The 15746-nt window shown below is 36.3% G+C and overlaps 1 protein-coding gene across 2 annotated transcripts in view; it reads left to right on the forward strand.

Moving 5' to 3' along the window:
- cacna2d3a (calcium channel, voltage-dependent, alpha 2/delta subunit 3a) overlaps positions 1-15746 on the forward strand; it is a 180020-nt gene that overhangs the window by 114437 nt on the left and 49837 nt on the right. For both annotated transcript variants that reach the window (XM_006631128.3, XM_015348334.2), the window contains 6 exons: positions 7936-8007; positions 8327-8407; positions 9175-9249; positions 13119-13202; positions 13451-13522; positions 15611-15672. In XM_006631128.3, coding sequence (XP_006631191.1) covers positions 7936-8007; positions 8327-8407; positions 9175-9249; positions 13119-13202; positions 13451-13522; positions 15611-15672 — 446 coding nt within the window. The remainder of the gene's footprint in view (positions 1-7935; positions 8008-8326; positions 8408-9174; positions 9250-13118; positions 13203-13450; positions 13523-15610; positions 15673-15746) is intronic.

Raw genomic sequence — 15746 nt, forward strand, 5'->3', positions numbered from 1 at the left:
AGGTCATTCCACAGGTTTTCTATGGGATTGAGGTCTGGACTCTGACTGGGCCATTCCAAGACTTTGATCTTCCTTTTCTGAAGCCATTCCTTGGTTGACTTGGATGTGTGCTTTGGATCGATATCATTTTGGAAGGTGAAATTCCTCTTCATCTTCAGCTTTCTGACAGAGGCTAGCAGGTTTTGTGCCAAAATATCTTGATATTTGGAGCTAGTCATTATCCCATCTATCTTGACTAGAGCCCCTGTCCCAGCTGAAGAGAAGCAGCCCCAAAGCATGATGCTGCCACCACCATGCTTCACAGTAGGTATGGTGTTCTTTGGATGATGAGCTGTATTGTCTTTGTGCAAACATATCTTCTAGAATTGAGACCAAAAAGTTCAACCTGTGTCTCATCAGACCATAAGACATTTTCCCACGTGGTTTGGGGTGATTGAATGTATTTTTTTGCACAATTTAGACAGGTTTGGATGTTCTTTTTTGTGAGAAATGGCTTCCATCTTGCCACCCTACCCCATAGCCCAGACATGTGCAGAATACTGGAGATTGTTGTCGCCCGCAAGGAGTGACCAGTACCGTCAGCTCCTTTAATGTTGTTGCAGACCTCTTGGTAGGCTCCCTGATAAGTTTTCTCCTTGTCCTGTCATCACCTTTGGAGGGTCCTCCTGATCTTGGCAATGTCCCTGTGGTGTCGCATTTTCTCCACTTATTGATGATAGTCTTCACAGTGCTCCATGGTACATCCAATGCCTTTGATATTCTTTTATACCCCTCTCCTGATCGGTACCTTTCAACGGTAAGATCACATAGATGTTTTGTCAGCTTCTTGTGTACCGTGGTTATCCCAGTTGGATGCAACCACGAACGTTTCAAGGAAATACTACAGGAACAGCTGATTTTTATTTGGGGTTAATCAGGATCACTTTCATTGATGGCAGGTGTATGCTATGTACCTTTGGACATGATTTTGAATGTGATTGGTTAACTCTGAACACAGCTACAGCTATATCAACTTAGACAAGTGGACATATACAGTATATACAGTACTGTACAGTATATGGACATACATTACACAGTGTATAAGTAGTTCAATTAGGGAGCTGCGCCAGCATGCATTGGCTGCAAAAGAACAAGTAAAGGTTTATTCCATGTTTTTTTAAGAGCAATCTAACTATGACTTTATATACATGAAGCAGATTTAGACGCCCATTTAGGATGCTCTACTTTCCAGTACTGCAAAACAGAGTTAATTAATATTCCCATATTCATCATTTATAGTGACTGCTTGTTCTTACCTATCTATCCTGCACAATGAATATGTACAGTACATAGTTTTCTCTCATATCAGTCACCTGAACAAAATAATCTAAATAGTTGGAAATTCACTACTCTCCTACAGTATGTACAGTAACTACAGTTCTGCTGAAACTCTGAGCTATTCTAGAAGATCAAAACAAGAGTGCAGATTGTGAAAAGAGAGCTTCTCCTAAAGAGCCTGAAATGTTTCAGTGATTACATCACTGCGCGGATTTGTCACCAGAGAACGTTCCTGACTTCTTCCTGGTATCCTTGAATTCCAGTTAGCGTAGATTTGTCCTTTAAGCCTGGTCCTTCTATATTTCAGCTGCTGAGAAGCATCGTTTATCATTCTCTGGCTCATTCTCTGGTTCATTTACTTTTGTCTTCTGCAGTGCTGAATAAATTGGCATTGATGGCGACAGAAAATGAAACTACCACAGGGCTGTCCAGTTCTTTGTAAGCTTTCTTGCCTCCTGTTCTTGCCTTTTAGTTTGATATTTTTTACATATTGTAATGTGCTGATATTATGTATACTGTATGTACAAGTATGCAATTGTAGGCCTCTTGGAGGTCATACCTAGTACAGTACGTAGAAGAGCTCAAGCCTTTACAGTCCCATCATTCCTGAAGCATATCATTATGGGAGGAGGTGCCCTGATAATAATAACCTTGCTATTTGTCTTTGCAACCCAGATATGGTTTATGGCATAACTGAAATTAGTGGGTGGTCTCATCTCAGTTCTCATTGGGCGATGGGTTATGCCACAGTATCACCAAGTAGTTCATCACAATTTGATACAACTGCTGCTCCCTGCTTTAGAAGAGCCCAGAACTCACCGCAATGGTTTTTCAAGCTATGGAGTAACGTTGACGGAAATGCATCATGACGACTCCCTCAGAGCCTGACACCATTGTGTCTTTTTTACTGTACAGGCATCTCAGTTATTCTGTATATGTAAGACTGATACTTTACCTTGTAGTTTCTCGTAGCCTTTATTGAAGTATCTATTTACCTATGGAGACAAAAAGGCTTGTTTTTTTTTCTAGTAAAACAGAGAGAGATCGTGCTTCATTGGGATTCACTTCTAATAAAAATCGAAATCAACAAAAAATAAGAATAATTCTGTAATCAAATCAGTAGTTTGCACTTAATTAATATCATCAAACACTCCAGGATAATATATGTTTTTTTGCACAACAGCTTTCAGAAAACTACAAATGCAGTTTAAGGGTAAAAATGAAATTTTATGTGTACATTTTATCATATGTGACACGTGTTGTTTGTAGGAGACATACAGTACTTTCAACAATGTTTTGTCTGAATGAATGGCATGAAGTCAGTTTTGAGAAACATTTTTTCTCCTTTATTAGATGAGATATTCAGAGTGTAAAATATTATTTATTCTTTGGACCTATTTCTCTTTTTCTTTTAAAAGTTGGGAGCTTTGCTGTATTCACTTATCAAAATATCAAAGATTGGACAAACCAGGGCTCATTAAAAACTAGGAGAATAATTTACATGTCTACTTTGTACATTTTTCATTTCATTGGTACAGTGCTTTGTACGGAATTTTACAGAAGTTACTGTCTGTGAATTATTTTCAAATTATCAATATGCTTGATAAAAGTCTGTGGTGTGATAATTTATTATAGGCATTGGGTATCAAATTAATAACATTTAAAGAGTTTATGTTTTCTGTTAATCTACACATTACAAATATTCGAGAATCAAGTACTGTCTCCTTGCTTATTAAAATATTTTAAATAGGATTTTATATTTTTTGTAGTGTCCCTTCAAGATTTAAAAAAAATCACCCCTTTGACATACAGTATAGTGTATTAAAAACAGACTGGTGTTTCAACTAAAATAATATGTCCTGTGCATACATTTATTTTGACAGGCCATGACAGAATATTTGAAGATATTCTGGTGTACTTTCTTCTTTGTACAAATGAAGTACCCTCTTTATACATTAATGATTATTCATACAAAGGAAGATAAAGGTATAATTCTTGAGATGCATTTTTTGCTTTTTTCCACAACCTTTATATCTACATTGGGTGTATTTAACTAAATAATTGCATTTAAACCGCAATTTGAAACAAGTTTAGGATGCCACCATCCTAATATAAGCATGACGACAGTTCTCAAAATTGGAACAGTGTACATGTGGGAGGTAGAAATATCACTTCCTGTGAATAATAAGGCATAATTTACAGCACAGAATGTCATTCTGATAGCTAGAAATTGATATTCATTATGTTGATAGACAAGTGTAATGGTTAAAATGCACAAAGATTCATCAAATATACTTGAAACTACCTGTGGAAACATGACTGAATTAGCGAGGTGAAAAACAGCATTTGGAAGGTTAAGCTTGTATGATTTTTAGGCAAGCATGTTTGGAAATTCAAGGCATTTAACATCTACAGTGACTACACAAAGGTGATGTTCAAGTTTCAAGATCATGTACTGAGCATTTGAAATTCTTTTAGTCCTTTAATCAACCAGATGAATAAATGGATAACAAGCACTAGACATTTACTGGAACAAAAAGAAGTACCTTGCTCACAAGAACAACTGCTGTTCAAAGTTTCCAGAACTTTACCTACGGTACATATCCACACTGCTACCTCATGCATATTCATTTCCTGTATGCGAAATCACCAATTAACTATAAGTGTCTTTCATTTATGTAATTAATTTCTTCAGAATTGTTTCTCTTTCCCTTCCTTTAGCTTCTGGGCATCCAGAATAGTCTATTGCCCTATTTTCCCCTGTTACATTCTCTTCCACCCTTCAGTTCAAGTGCCTGTCTGGAGCCCTGCTGCTCCTGTGCTACTGTTTTAACTTCTTGGTCTGCAGTTAATTCATTCTCGCTTTGCTACACAATTTTCTTCCAACAGGAGTGTATTTCTGACCTCCACGCATCTACCTGTACCTTCAGGGGAAGTGGAGCTATTGAAAAAATAACTTGCCTCTTGAGATATGTGTGTGTGTGTGTGTGTGTGTGTGTGTGTGTGCTGTTTTATTCTAGCTTTGGAACGTAGTCTATAATTCTGTATGGTAATAAAATACACATTCCCACACCTTAAGCTTATTTTATCTTTTAATGTGCTCTAAGCCCAAGATTAGAACCACAAAGTGAACTGACTAACAAATCTGTGCTGTGCTCACTTTCAGATTAGCCTAGTTATTTTCCTTTTTCTAAGATTTCATGCTGTTGCCTTAATGCATCGCCTGGTCCTGAAACCACTATTCCATATCTACTAGAAAACAACAAAATCCAAATGGCTGTCTTAGCGCAGCGCATATCATCATTTAGTGCGAAATAAGCAAATGTACAGTTCACAAGAAATAAAGACACCCAAGAATTGGTCATGGCTGAGGAAATTAATTGAGTATTTAGTTATAGCAAGTCAGAGTAAACCAAGGAAAAGCATGCAAAGTGGAGTTCTGGTGCAGGAGGCAAAACTGTAAAAATGAGGCTTTTGCATATGATATATATATACTGTAGTTTCTAGAAATGACACTGGGAATGAATTTGTTCTAGAACTGCTGGATTGAAAGTGGCTTTGTTGTCATCAGCCTTCAGTTTAGAACTTCAATAAAAATCCATCCAGGAAAGTCAAACCAGAGACAGTCCTAACTTCTAAAGATGACCCGTCTTTGGTGCTTAGAAATTTTTAAACTCATGCGTAGAGGCCGTTAATGATGGTTCAAGCACAGAAAAAGTCGATCATACACTGAAGCAGCCATATCATTAGAAGCAGATGCATGTCATAAAGAGACGTAAAAAGAGCTGGAAAGGTTTACAAGTCTCTTTCCTTTTTTTCTTCTACTGAATTGTATATTTTTATAAGATCATCTTTAGAAATGTTGCATCATACAATTGTTACAATATCCTTGTTTATTGAAACTTGCGTTTTGGATATCCTCCCAATAACAATGCTGGAAAATTCAAAGAAACAATTGAACTCCCGGTTGTGGAAAAGTGAACAAAGACATGATACAGTATACTGGAGTAGAAAAATTAAAACTCACTTGGTGTGATCGAGTAAGTAGATGAGTACAGATTGTGAAAAATGAGTGGATCTTTTTTGCAGATTTTTACAGTACAGTATACCTTGGGTAAAATAATTTTATGAAACTTTATAGATTAAATTACTTCAGATTAAATATACTAAGATTAAATTTACTATGTTTTTTTATAGGAAATGCCTTTAGTTATGGGATCATTAAAGCTAGATTAAAGTGGTCTACAAATTCTGTAGAAAAAGAGAAAAACCAGATGAACAAAACTAAGGAACTGTACCAGTTCATTGTGTAAGAACCAGGGTTCATTGTGTAAGAAAGTGATGTCATCCTTTTGAAACCCAGACAGTGAAGAATTCACACAAACAAAGAGACCTGGTTTTACGATATAGCAGAGTTTGCTGCTGTATAAAGAGTGACACTATGTCTGCTAAGAGCCCAAGAGTGGCTGTTCAGATCCTGACAGGCATTCTGTATCCATCAAATCCAAAACATTTCGATATGACCCATTATAAAATATAGTATTTTATGTATTTAAGGAGTACATTTTCATTGTATGCCATACAATGAAAGTGTGCTTTAAAATGACAAATATTAACTTGGTAACATTCCAAAGAATTTTGTGTTATATTGTAATATCGCTCAGTTTTCGCTTCTTTATTTTAAAAAGAGGAAACAGTCACCTAACTCTCATTAAGCAAACAACTCGACTCAATACTTTTTATTAAAAAATACTTTATCCTATACAACGAGCTATAGATAAGATAAACTTGTTTTGTCCCCTAGGAGGAAATTAATGTAGATCTCTACTACAGTCAGTGTTTTGGAAGTCTGGTACTGTACAGTACATCAGTATAAGATGTACTTGTCACACAGATTAGATGTACAGCAAATAATGCAACTGCCTCTGTGTTGTCTGTTTACGATGGAGAAAAACACAAGATGTTCTAACTGCATAATGTTCTCTATGCCTTAATTTACTGTAAATATTTTTCTTCATGGTGTTATAGTTCAGCAAATTAGTGATGCTTTGCCTGTGTACTGTAGTTTCAAAGCAATGTGCATTGCAATGAATCAAGAGTTTCATGGTTCCCTTCCCCTTTCCTTATCGAGTGAAAAATAAATATATTACAATCTTCTTCAACTTGGAGTTACATTCATATGCTGCAGTGTGTGGTTTTTTTTTTTGCTTCTGTGCTAATCTAAATAGCCATCGCATTTGATGGTTCTTGCTGCAATTTCTAAGACCCATAGAAAATAATTTGTCTTTTTCTTACACTATTTTAAAATGACAAACCTACAGTACAAAGCATTTTACTGACTGTACCAGATTGGAGTTACTGTAGTTTTTTTCTGCAAATGTGGCAAAATGTCAAATAACTTACTATGACACTTTCTTCTTTTGTTTTAACAAGACCATTTTATGAAAGATGTTAATGCTGAAGAGAGTTATAGTAAATATCATTTTAAAATTTCGTATCTTTTGTATCAAGAAATAAACCAAATGCTAGTATTGATTGCATTTTTCAAACTAAAAAATGGCTGTATTACAGTATTCAGAGTATTCGATGGGAGCAGTTTTGTTAATCATTGTTTTCTTTTAGGTTTTATCAGTCTTGGGAGTTCCTTATCATTATTTTAACTTTTCTGTCATGACTTCTTCCTGGGCCAGCACAGTGGTGTAGTGGTAAGCATGGATGTCTCACAGCGCAGGGACCCTGAGTTCAATTCTGGAATTGGATTTTGTGTGTTTGCGCGGGGTTTCCTCTGGGTGCTCTAGTTTCCTCCCACAGTCCAAAGACATGCCGGTGGGTTAATTGACAAGGGTGCAATTGCGCACGTTTGTGTCAGTGTGTTTCCTGTAACGGACTGGTGTCCTGTCCAGGGTGTATCCTGCCTTGAGCCCACTGCTTGTCAGGTTCCCTTGTGACCCTCTACTGGATAAAGTTGTTTGGAAAATGGATGAATGATTTCTTTCTCAGCTGTTGTGTCACAGATTATTTGTCTTTACTTTCTGATTCAATTTTTTCACAATCGACAGTATGCTACCAAAAATAAATAATAACCTGTTAAAAAAGATAATGGTTTGAGATTATTACATTTTTAACTCTTCACATTTTTAGGGGGGGTTTTCCATACCTACTTGTTTAATATGGATGTATGTTAGAAATGCTGTGATTGTTGTGAGAAGTCAAACGTACTGTGTACATCCACCCATTTTGTATGCTGTTGTAATGGCTTTTGTCCTAAGAAGGTCACAGCTGGCCGGGGTCTTACCCAGCAGGCACAGAGCACAAAGCAGAACTACACCCTGGATGAGATGCCAGTGTATGACACATACAGAACTTAGACACACCAGGCTTTAGAGTACGGGAAGAAACTGGGGTACCCAGTGGGAACATGTGAAAACAGAGCGATCCCCAAGATTAGACTTAAACTCGGGACCCACAAATTGCAAGGCAGTGGGATCAAATGCTCAATGCCACATCATTGTGCCACCCACAAACTTACCCAATCTGAAACATTACATGACAAGCTATGACAAGCCTATGGCCAAATGGTAGATGATTAACACGGCACTTTTTATTATTATTGTTTAGCTGGGAGAAAATCAAGGTCCGGTTTTGATGACGACCGTAGCTATGCCTGTATTTAGCACAAAAAATGAGACTGTAAGTATTCTATTGGTTGAATTTTTTAATATTTTACTTGAATACACTGGTGATATAAGTATAAAAAGCTGAAAGAATGGAGGCGTTGTTTGAAATAAAAAAATAAATCAATGAGAAAGCACCTTTCGGTATATGAACGAGTTCCAAAATCAAAATATTGCATTCTTTAGAAACCTTGAACAGGATGATAGTAGATATGGTAGGCTGATCTTTTGAAAATAATTCTGTGGTTTGAAGAAAAACTGATGAATAACCCATCCACTTCCATAACAGTTTTGTCCATAATGCAGTTGAAGATTAAAAGATTATTTCTTTGCAGAGAAATAGAGGAATTCTTCTAGGTGTGGTGGGAACAGATGTCCCAGTCCAAGAATTGATGAAGACAATTCCAAAATATAAGGTAACGTGATATTCGGGGACATAATCCATACTTACATTTGTTTAAAAAATAGAAAGTCAACCAAATGCAATACTTTAAATAGGAAAATTAAATTAAATTTAAACCGGAAAAACAATCTTTAAATACAGTCACCCATATTTAACTGACTTTTCAGATGAACAAATTACAAACATTTTATGTACCACTGTTAACTCCTAGGGCATTTGTTATCTGTACTGATATTTTAAGTTCACATACTGTATTTGCTTATTGATACTGTATAGTGACAAAATAGCCTATCATGCTTTAACATTTAATATTTTCACTTGAGTAACATTTTTATATTGTATGCAGTAGTTACACATGTCCTGTTTTTTGTGGATTGGATAATATGATCAAAAGTGTAAAAGCTGTTTTTACAAATGTCATGTGATTCCTAAAAATTCCTTTAAAAATAGAAAACACCATAATCTGTGTCTCTCAAAAAGTGGCTAAATTAATTTCAAAATACCTTTCGTAATAAATAAACAGAAGAACTGAAGATAAAAATTATATTTGACATTTAAAAGGCGTTATTTACTGAACTCTTCCAAATGACAGGGTTTCACTGGAAAGAAATGTCATGGACCTCAGTTTTGTATGAATTTAAATGAATGGCACTGCTGATGGTTGTGAATGTCAGAAATGAAGCTATAAATTCCCAAGAATTTGATTGCACATTATTTTTTGTTCTTTAAAATGCACAATCTGATCTTATCTTTGCTGTTTTTTTTATTCTATAATTATAGCTCGGTATTCATGGATATGCCTTCGCAATCACAAACAATGGATATATTCTGACTCATCCAGACCTCCGGCCTCTGGTAATCAAAGTCTTATTATTAAATATACATTTACCACCATTGATAGAGCAAAGGACTAGATTTTAGAGGTCTAACTAAAATAATACCTATGAAAAACAGTTTGATATTGTACACAATCATCTTTCTTCAAAGCTACTGTATAGGGTCAGCTCCTGTTGCAACACAGTAATTCTGTAGTGTACAGTACATGCATATTTCTCTATCACTTCTTCTCACTGTAAAATGCTTTGAGAAGCCACGTTTAAAAGCACTGTATATAGTATAATAAAGTTTCCTTATTAGTAGTATTAATAATAATAATCATCATCATCAATAAACAAGAAGAGAAAAAAACAAGAGGTGTCTTCCATTCAGATCTGGACATGAACAGGCAGGAATATTCACACTGAGGGAGTATTGTTCCACAATCAACGTGACATGTCCTGTATCTCTCTTCATTCAGCGAATCTAAAGCCACTGAAATGATAGGAGCTCATGCAAATGAAATGTTCTAGTTTCTGTTCACATGCGCCATCTGTGGGCAATATGATCTTTCTGCCAACTATATTTAATTTTTTTCACACACTGATATACCTGTATTTGGATTTGTGTTATAAAAAGATACTGAATTAACCGTTGCAAAACCTAGTAGTAGTTCATCGTACTACATCGTACTAATAGTAGTTCATCCTACTACAATCACTACATGTACGCCTGGGATATTGTTTTCTGAGGTATTTAAGGAAAAACGTCCTGACTGCATACTGTATAGTTCTTACTACAGTAGTTGTAGTTGTTAAGACTAGAGTAAAGTATTTTGCACTAGTGCATTCGCAGAGTGAACCCATTCTCTGAGGGGATGCTAATGTGCCACTTATGCAGAGTTAGGCTTCGATAAGCACAGTGGCTCATCTCTCTCAAGGGACTTTAGTGGAAATTTAAGATAACCTATAGTTACCCTTCTGCTATTCACAGCTTCTGTACAGCTGTTTTTTTTTCCAGGATGGAATATTGAAATGAACCAAACATTTTGAACCTTGTGAGTTCATTTGAATAAATGTGAAATTCAGTCTTTTGAATGGCAATGATTAAACCCATTGTAGTTTCCGTTTCTAAAGGAGAAAGAGAAACTGAATCCTTATAAGCAGGAGCATTAAATTGCTATCTAATTAGGGATCCTAAATTAGATATATTTAAAAGATAATTAAAGGTTTGGGAGTAGTTAAGCTTACTAGTTTTACATTCAAATGAATCATTTGAAGATGTGTTAGTTGTATCACAAGCTTTTATATGCACCCAAATGTATTTATGTTGCTGAAATACATACTTGTGGGTTAATGCTTGGCACCAGTATGATAAGGACAGATGTGTTTCATTATTCTAAGTTCAGGCAACAATATTTATTAGCCCTATTCACATGTTTGTTAATCCCTTAATGATTATCTACTCAAAAAAAGAAATGTACGTGGTATAGAGCTACAGCTTTTTTTGGAACTTTTTTAAAGCCCTGTCATCCACTCTTGAAACTTCTTTCCTCCATCTGAAGTACCAATTGGCATGTTCTTAACCTCAAACTGCAGGGAAGTTTCTCTTTATAGAACAGCTGGAGGGGTCTTGCCTTTTCTGTACTAAAGGGGCCTAACTTACTCTATTTAACCAAATATTCAGCGAAACGGTTTTAAAAATTCTGCAATACGGTATTGGGCTAGCCATGTGAAACCTGTCAGACACACGTGTCTTAGAACAAAGTGGTCATGCTTCAGTAGTTTATAAAGATCCCGTCTCTTACACATGAGCCTCCTTTCACCCGATCCTGGTCGATACGTAATGCTTTTGTGTCTACCATCAGAGTCTTGAGTTATTGTGCCTATTGATTGATGCCTGCAGATGTCAGAGCTGAATGAATGTAGATTTAGATGTATTTTAATACCTCTGGGGTGTTTCCTGTTGCTTAAAGATGTGCGGCCAAGTGGGATAATCATTACATTGTGGGAGAAAAAGCTGCAGTGGCTCAGTTCTCCTGTGCAGACTAATGTATGTGCTCAGCACTCATGTGACAGTCCCCCACTACAGCAAGATTTTACACCACTGACAGCTAATACAAAAAGATGAAAATCAGCTTTCTAGAAAACTATGGATAAACTGTACAGTGTAGACTTTAGACTGAATGCATCAAATGTTGAAAAATACCCTTTGCAAAATACATAATTCTGTAAAATGATGTTGGCATCATTGCAGAGCTTCTATCCTCAGAGGGATAAATAAAAAGATACTGCTTTCATATTTGTTATGTTTTTCTAGTCAGTAAAAGCATAATATTTTTGTTATTATCGCAAAATTGTGCAAATGACCATAGTGTGGTCATTTCCTTTCATGAATAGAGCTCTGCGTGTTTCTATGGTAATAAAATGTAAGGAAATAAACCCATTATTTTGCTGATTTTTCATTGCCAGGGTTTGCTTCTATATTTAGGTTAATGACAGATTAAGTAAGTGACACAGCGCTGTTTGGGAAGCAAGTACCCAATGTGATTTAAGTGCATGGGATTCATCTGGGCAATGCTGTGCAATGCCTGAGCTGTTTATGGTTCTGGTTTAATTCCTCTGTTACTGAGCAGTGAGTACGAGATGCAGCTGAGAATAGGAACCCAGCCTCTGCAATGTTACTACACCAGCAGAGGCAAAATGAGCTCAAATGGTTCAACGTGATGCCTGGGCAGCCCCCTGGATGCTCGAACTGTGAATGACAAATCTCCCTGACAGTTCTCTTCCAAGAAAGCAGATCCACTGTGGTGAGACGTGCAGGTGTGATCAAGCACTGTCCTAGTTAATACAGCTGAGGGATATTGATTGCCTTAGCCCGGCCAAAAGGAAGGCGTTATAGTATGCAGAGAGATCAGGGCAAAGTGGTGGTGACGGGTGATGTGTGTGTATTTGGGGGAGGGGCGTTTCTCCATATAGCCTTTTCCAAAGAAGCTTTTTTTTTTTCAAGGATTAGTCTGATTTGAATGGATAAGAGCAGTACACAGTATTGAACAAGTGAGATGAGCCCTGGCTTCATTACCGACATGGAAAAGTGACTGATGCAGCTTTAATGTATTTTTAATAGAAAAATGTCAAATTGCTGTGAAAAACAGCTGCAAACCACAAAGCAGATTCATTAAGAAGAGCTCTCAGTAGATGCACCAAATTAATATTAATATTCAACAGGAATCTTGCTGCTTTAGCACAAAAGGTGTACAGTACTGTCTTAGCAGCATTAAAGGAAATGTTTTATAAATCCATATGTATACAAACACAAACATTTACACGTATACAAAACACATCTAAACATAAACTTGAAACACAATTGTGAACTACACTTCCTTGGCTTATTCTTACAACTCCTCCACCACACTGGAAAAATAAGTACATGTTCATCTGACACTCTCACCCTTCAATTAAGAATTGATACTCTGTGAGCTTTCCAATGCCTTCAAGGAGAGCTTATATAGTAGTTATTTTAAATCAGATCTTCTCTGGATCTTCTAGGGACCTACAGTACGTGTAGTACTAGCATTCATCACCATTCATTAAAAGTTTGTTTGCTGTACACAGTTCTTCTTTAATGTCCATTAGAAAAGAGCCTAACCCAGTAGTTGCAGGGTGCAAAGTGGGAATCCCAGTCCATTGCACAGTCTCACACTCAAGGGGCAATTCACCTGGGTAGCATCTCTTTGGATTGTAGGAGGAAATCAGACTACACAGAGAAATCCCATTCCAGCACTAGATCATGACCCCAGGGCTGTAAATTAACAGAATTACCTTCTGCGCCAATATGCTGCCATCCTCATTAATCTATTTTTTCTTAATAGAAATCATGTGCTGTGTGTGCATTTTGTCTAATTACAGTATGAAGAAGGAAAAAAGCGAAGGAAGCCCAACTACAGCAGTGTTGATCTATCGGAAGTGGAGTGGGAAGATAAAGATGATGTTGTGAGTTGCTTCTTTCTTTAAACATGGGGTTGCCGGCTGAATTTTTCACTAGCAATTTTTGTGAAATTGTTGACTTTAAGGAACTGTTAAGAGTTAAGAGTTATAGAGTTAAAATTGCTTCCAGGTTGCCACCATTTTTGTGTCTCCTATCATAACAAAACATGATACAAATTTCCACATCTAAAAGCATTGTCAATTCTTCGCAGTTCTGCAGCTGCTTGTTGAATTTAAATTCTCTTCTTTCCTAGCTGCGCAATGCCATGGTCAACAGGAAGACTGGCAAGTTCTCCATGGAAGTTAAAAAGACCGTGGACAAAGGGGTAGGCACTACTGTTCATGTCGGTTCATGTTTGCAAGTGGACTAGAGCATTTTGCAAGAAACTGACACAAATCAGGGGGACGGAGTACAATACCAAAATACATCTCCAAGGAAAAAAGTGAATATTTGGAAGTAACAAAGTTTCAGTACATAAAAAAAAACAGAATACAAGATCCGACACACCCAGTATTACTGAATCTCAGCTTTCATTCATTTTTCATCTGTTAATTTGCATTTAACATTGTCCAGATTTAGGAATCATTAGAAATATTTTGAGGTGTTGCACAGCCCAATTCAAGTGAAAATAAATGCGAATCAATCCAGACCCCAGCAGCTCTTACAGCATTGCTCTGAAAGGAGCTTGAAGGGGAGATGGTGACTGTCCTTATCTCGCTGTAACACATGGTGGGATATGTGTGGAAAACCGCAGCCAAGCTCTTTTTAATGGGCAAGCTGTCAGGAAGGGCTGGACAGTGAGCCAGCATCATTAATAACGGGGGGAAAAAAAGCTTGGATTTTGAAGACAGGGGCAACACTTGTGGAAGATAATTTGCATCATTACAACTAAGCAATGAGCAGATACAACAGATTTATCGAGAGACTCCACCAGTGCCTCTTCACCTGCTATAAATATCAACGCCAGCAGTGTAATAGCCTTAAAATATAGGTTAATCTGTAATTTTACTCATTGACAAAGGAAAAGCAGTGAGCCACACCATTACCAGGTACGCATGATACACAATGGAAAATTCTGTCCCTAAAAATGTTAATTTAGTGGGATAGGTGCAGTAAGGTGTCTGGTTTATGAATTTAGTAACATCATACACTGTGGAAAATGATCAGAAGGTGTGGAATTTAAGATTTGTAGAGTTAAAAATGTCAAACGCTTCCTTAGTAAATTTAAATAATATGTGTCTATATACAGAAATTACATGAATAAGGTATTTCAACTTTCAATATTTCGTGTGTGCATGCCTTTATGTGCCTTTCTGTTTACACTGCCTCGTTTGCAACTGTAGAATATGGAGCAGTTTTACCGCTGTAATTATGTTATTGGCCACTAGATGGAGCCATTTTAAATGACATTGTTACAAATATTTTTGAATGCGTACAGTATTTTTAAATATAGAAAAGAATGCAGAGAGTTTTTTAACTGTATGGCCATTCACAGCCTGCAGATAAGTTGGAATAAAACCCTTTGGTATTCCTCTCTTCTTGTTGATACATTACTAAGAAGCACAAAAATTATCTAATAAAATAACAGCTTGTTATTTCCAAGAATAATATTGCTAACTTGTATCTAAAAATAAACGTTTTTGTGTGGTTCCTTTGCCACCTACCAAAAATATTTGGGCTTTAAATGAAACCTAATTTCAAAATGTGTTTTGTATTGCATTTTTCCAGATATGATTTTCAGAAATTCTCCAGCCTGAGGCTATTTTTATTAATCCAAACATTGTTCAAATCCTGTTTTTCTCCTTTGGTGCATTTTGCAGTAAACATAGCTCTTCAAGTTGAATGGTCTTTTTTTCTTTTGTCAGTAGGGTGTTGAGATTTTAAAAGTGGTTTATATGCTACATAATCTTTAAAAGAATTGCAGAACGTCATGGGGCTCTGGTCACCACTTTCACTAAGGAAATTGATTCTGCGCTGAAGATGGTGAGCCTGATGATAAAGGAAATAAAGTGAAGACTATACAAATCTTTCTAGATTATTTTAGAAACATAGTCCTCATTTTGTTTCCTTTCCATACTCCAGGCGTTCTGCACTTGAAGTCTTACAAAACATACAGCTTCAATACTCAAATGATCTCCCTTCTGCAGAACTAAAACAACTATAATTAATTTTGATATATTTGCTTTAAACCTTCATTTTTACATTTTATTATTGTTTCATGGAATGAAGAACCTCTGTTTCTCTGTAGTGCATGTGATGTCTTTACTGATATGTACTTTTTCATAAGTCTTTCAGTTCATTAAAAACTGTACAAGTCTCAATGTAATGTGCTGCTGAATTAGCTGATCATACAGTTAACACAGTGACACAAGCTAATTAAAAATGAAACCAATGATTCTTTTGTCTCCTGTAGAAACGGGTCCTTGTAATGACAAATGACTACTACTACACAGATATCAAGGGCACTCCCTTCAGGTAGGACTATATTCATTATTACAGAGTTGTTTCATGGTTAAACTACAAATAAATCACATGAGCCAGTAGAATAA

This window comes from Lepisosteus oculatus, chromosome 4 (assembly GCF_040954835.1).
Source record: "Lepisosteus oculatus isolate fLepOcu1 chromosome 4, fLepOcu1.hap2, whole genome shotgun sequence".
NCBI lineage: Eukaryota > Metazoa > Chordata > Actinopteri > Semionotiformes > Lepisosteidae > Lepisosteus > Lepisosteus oculatus.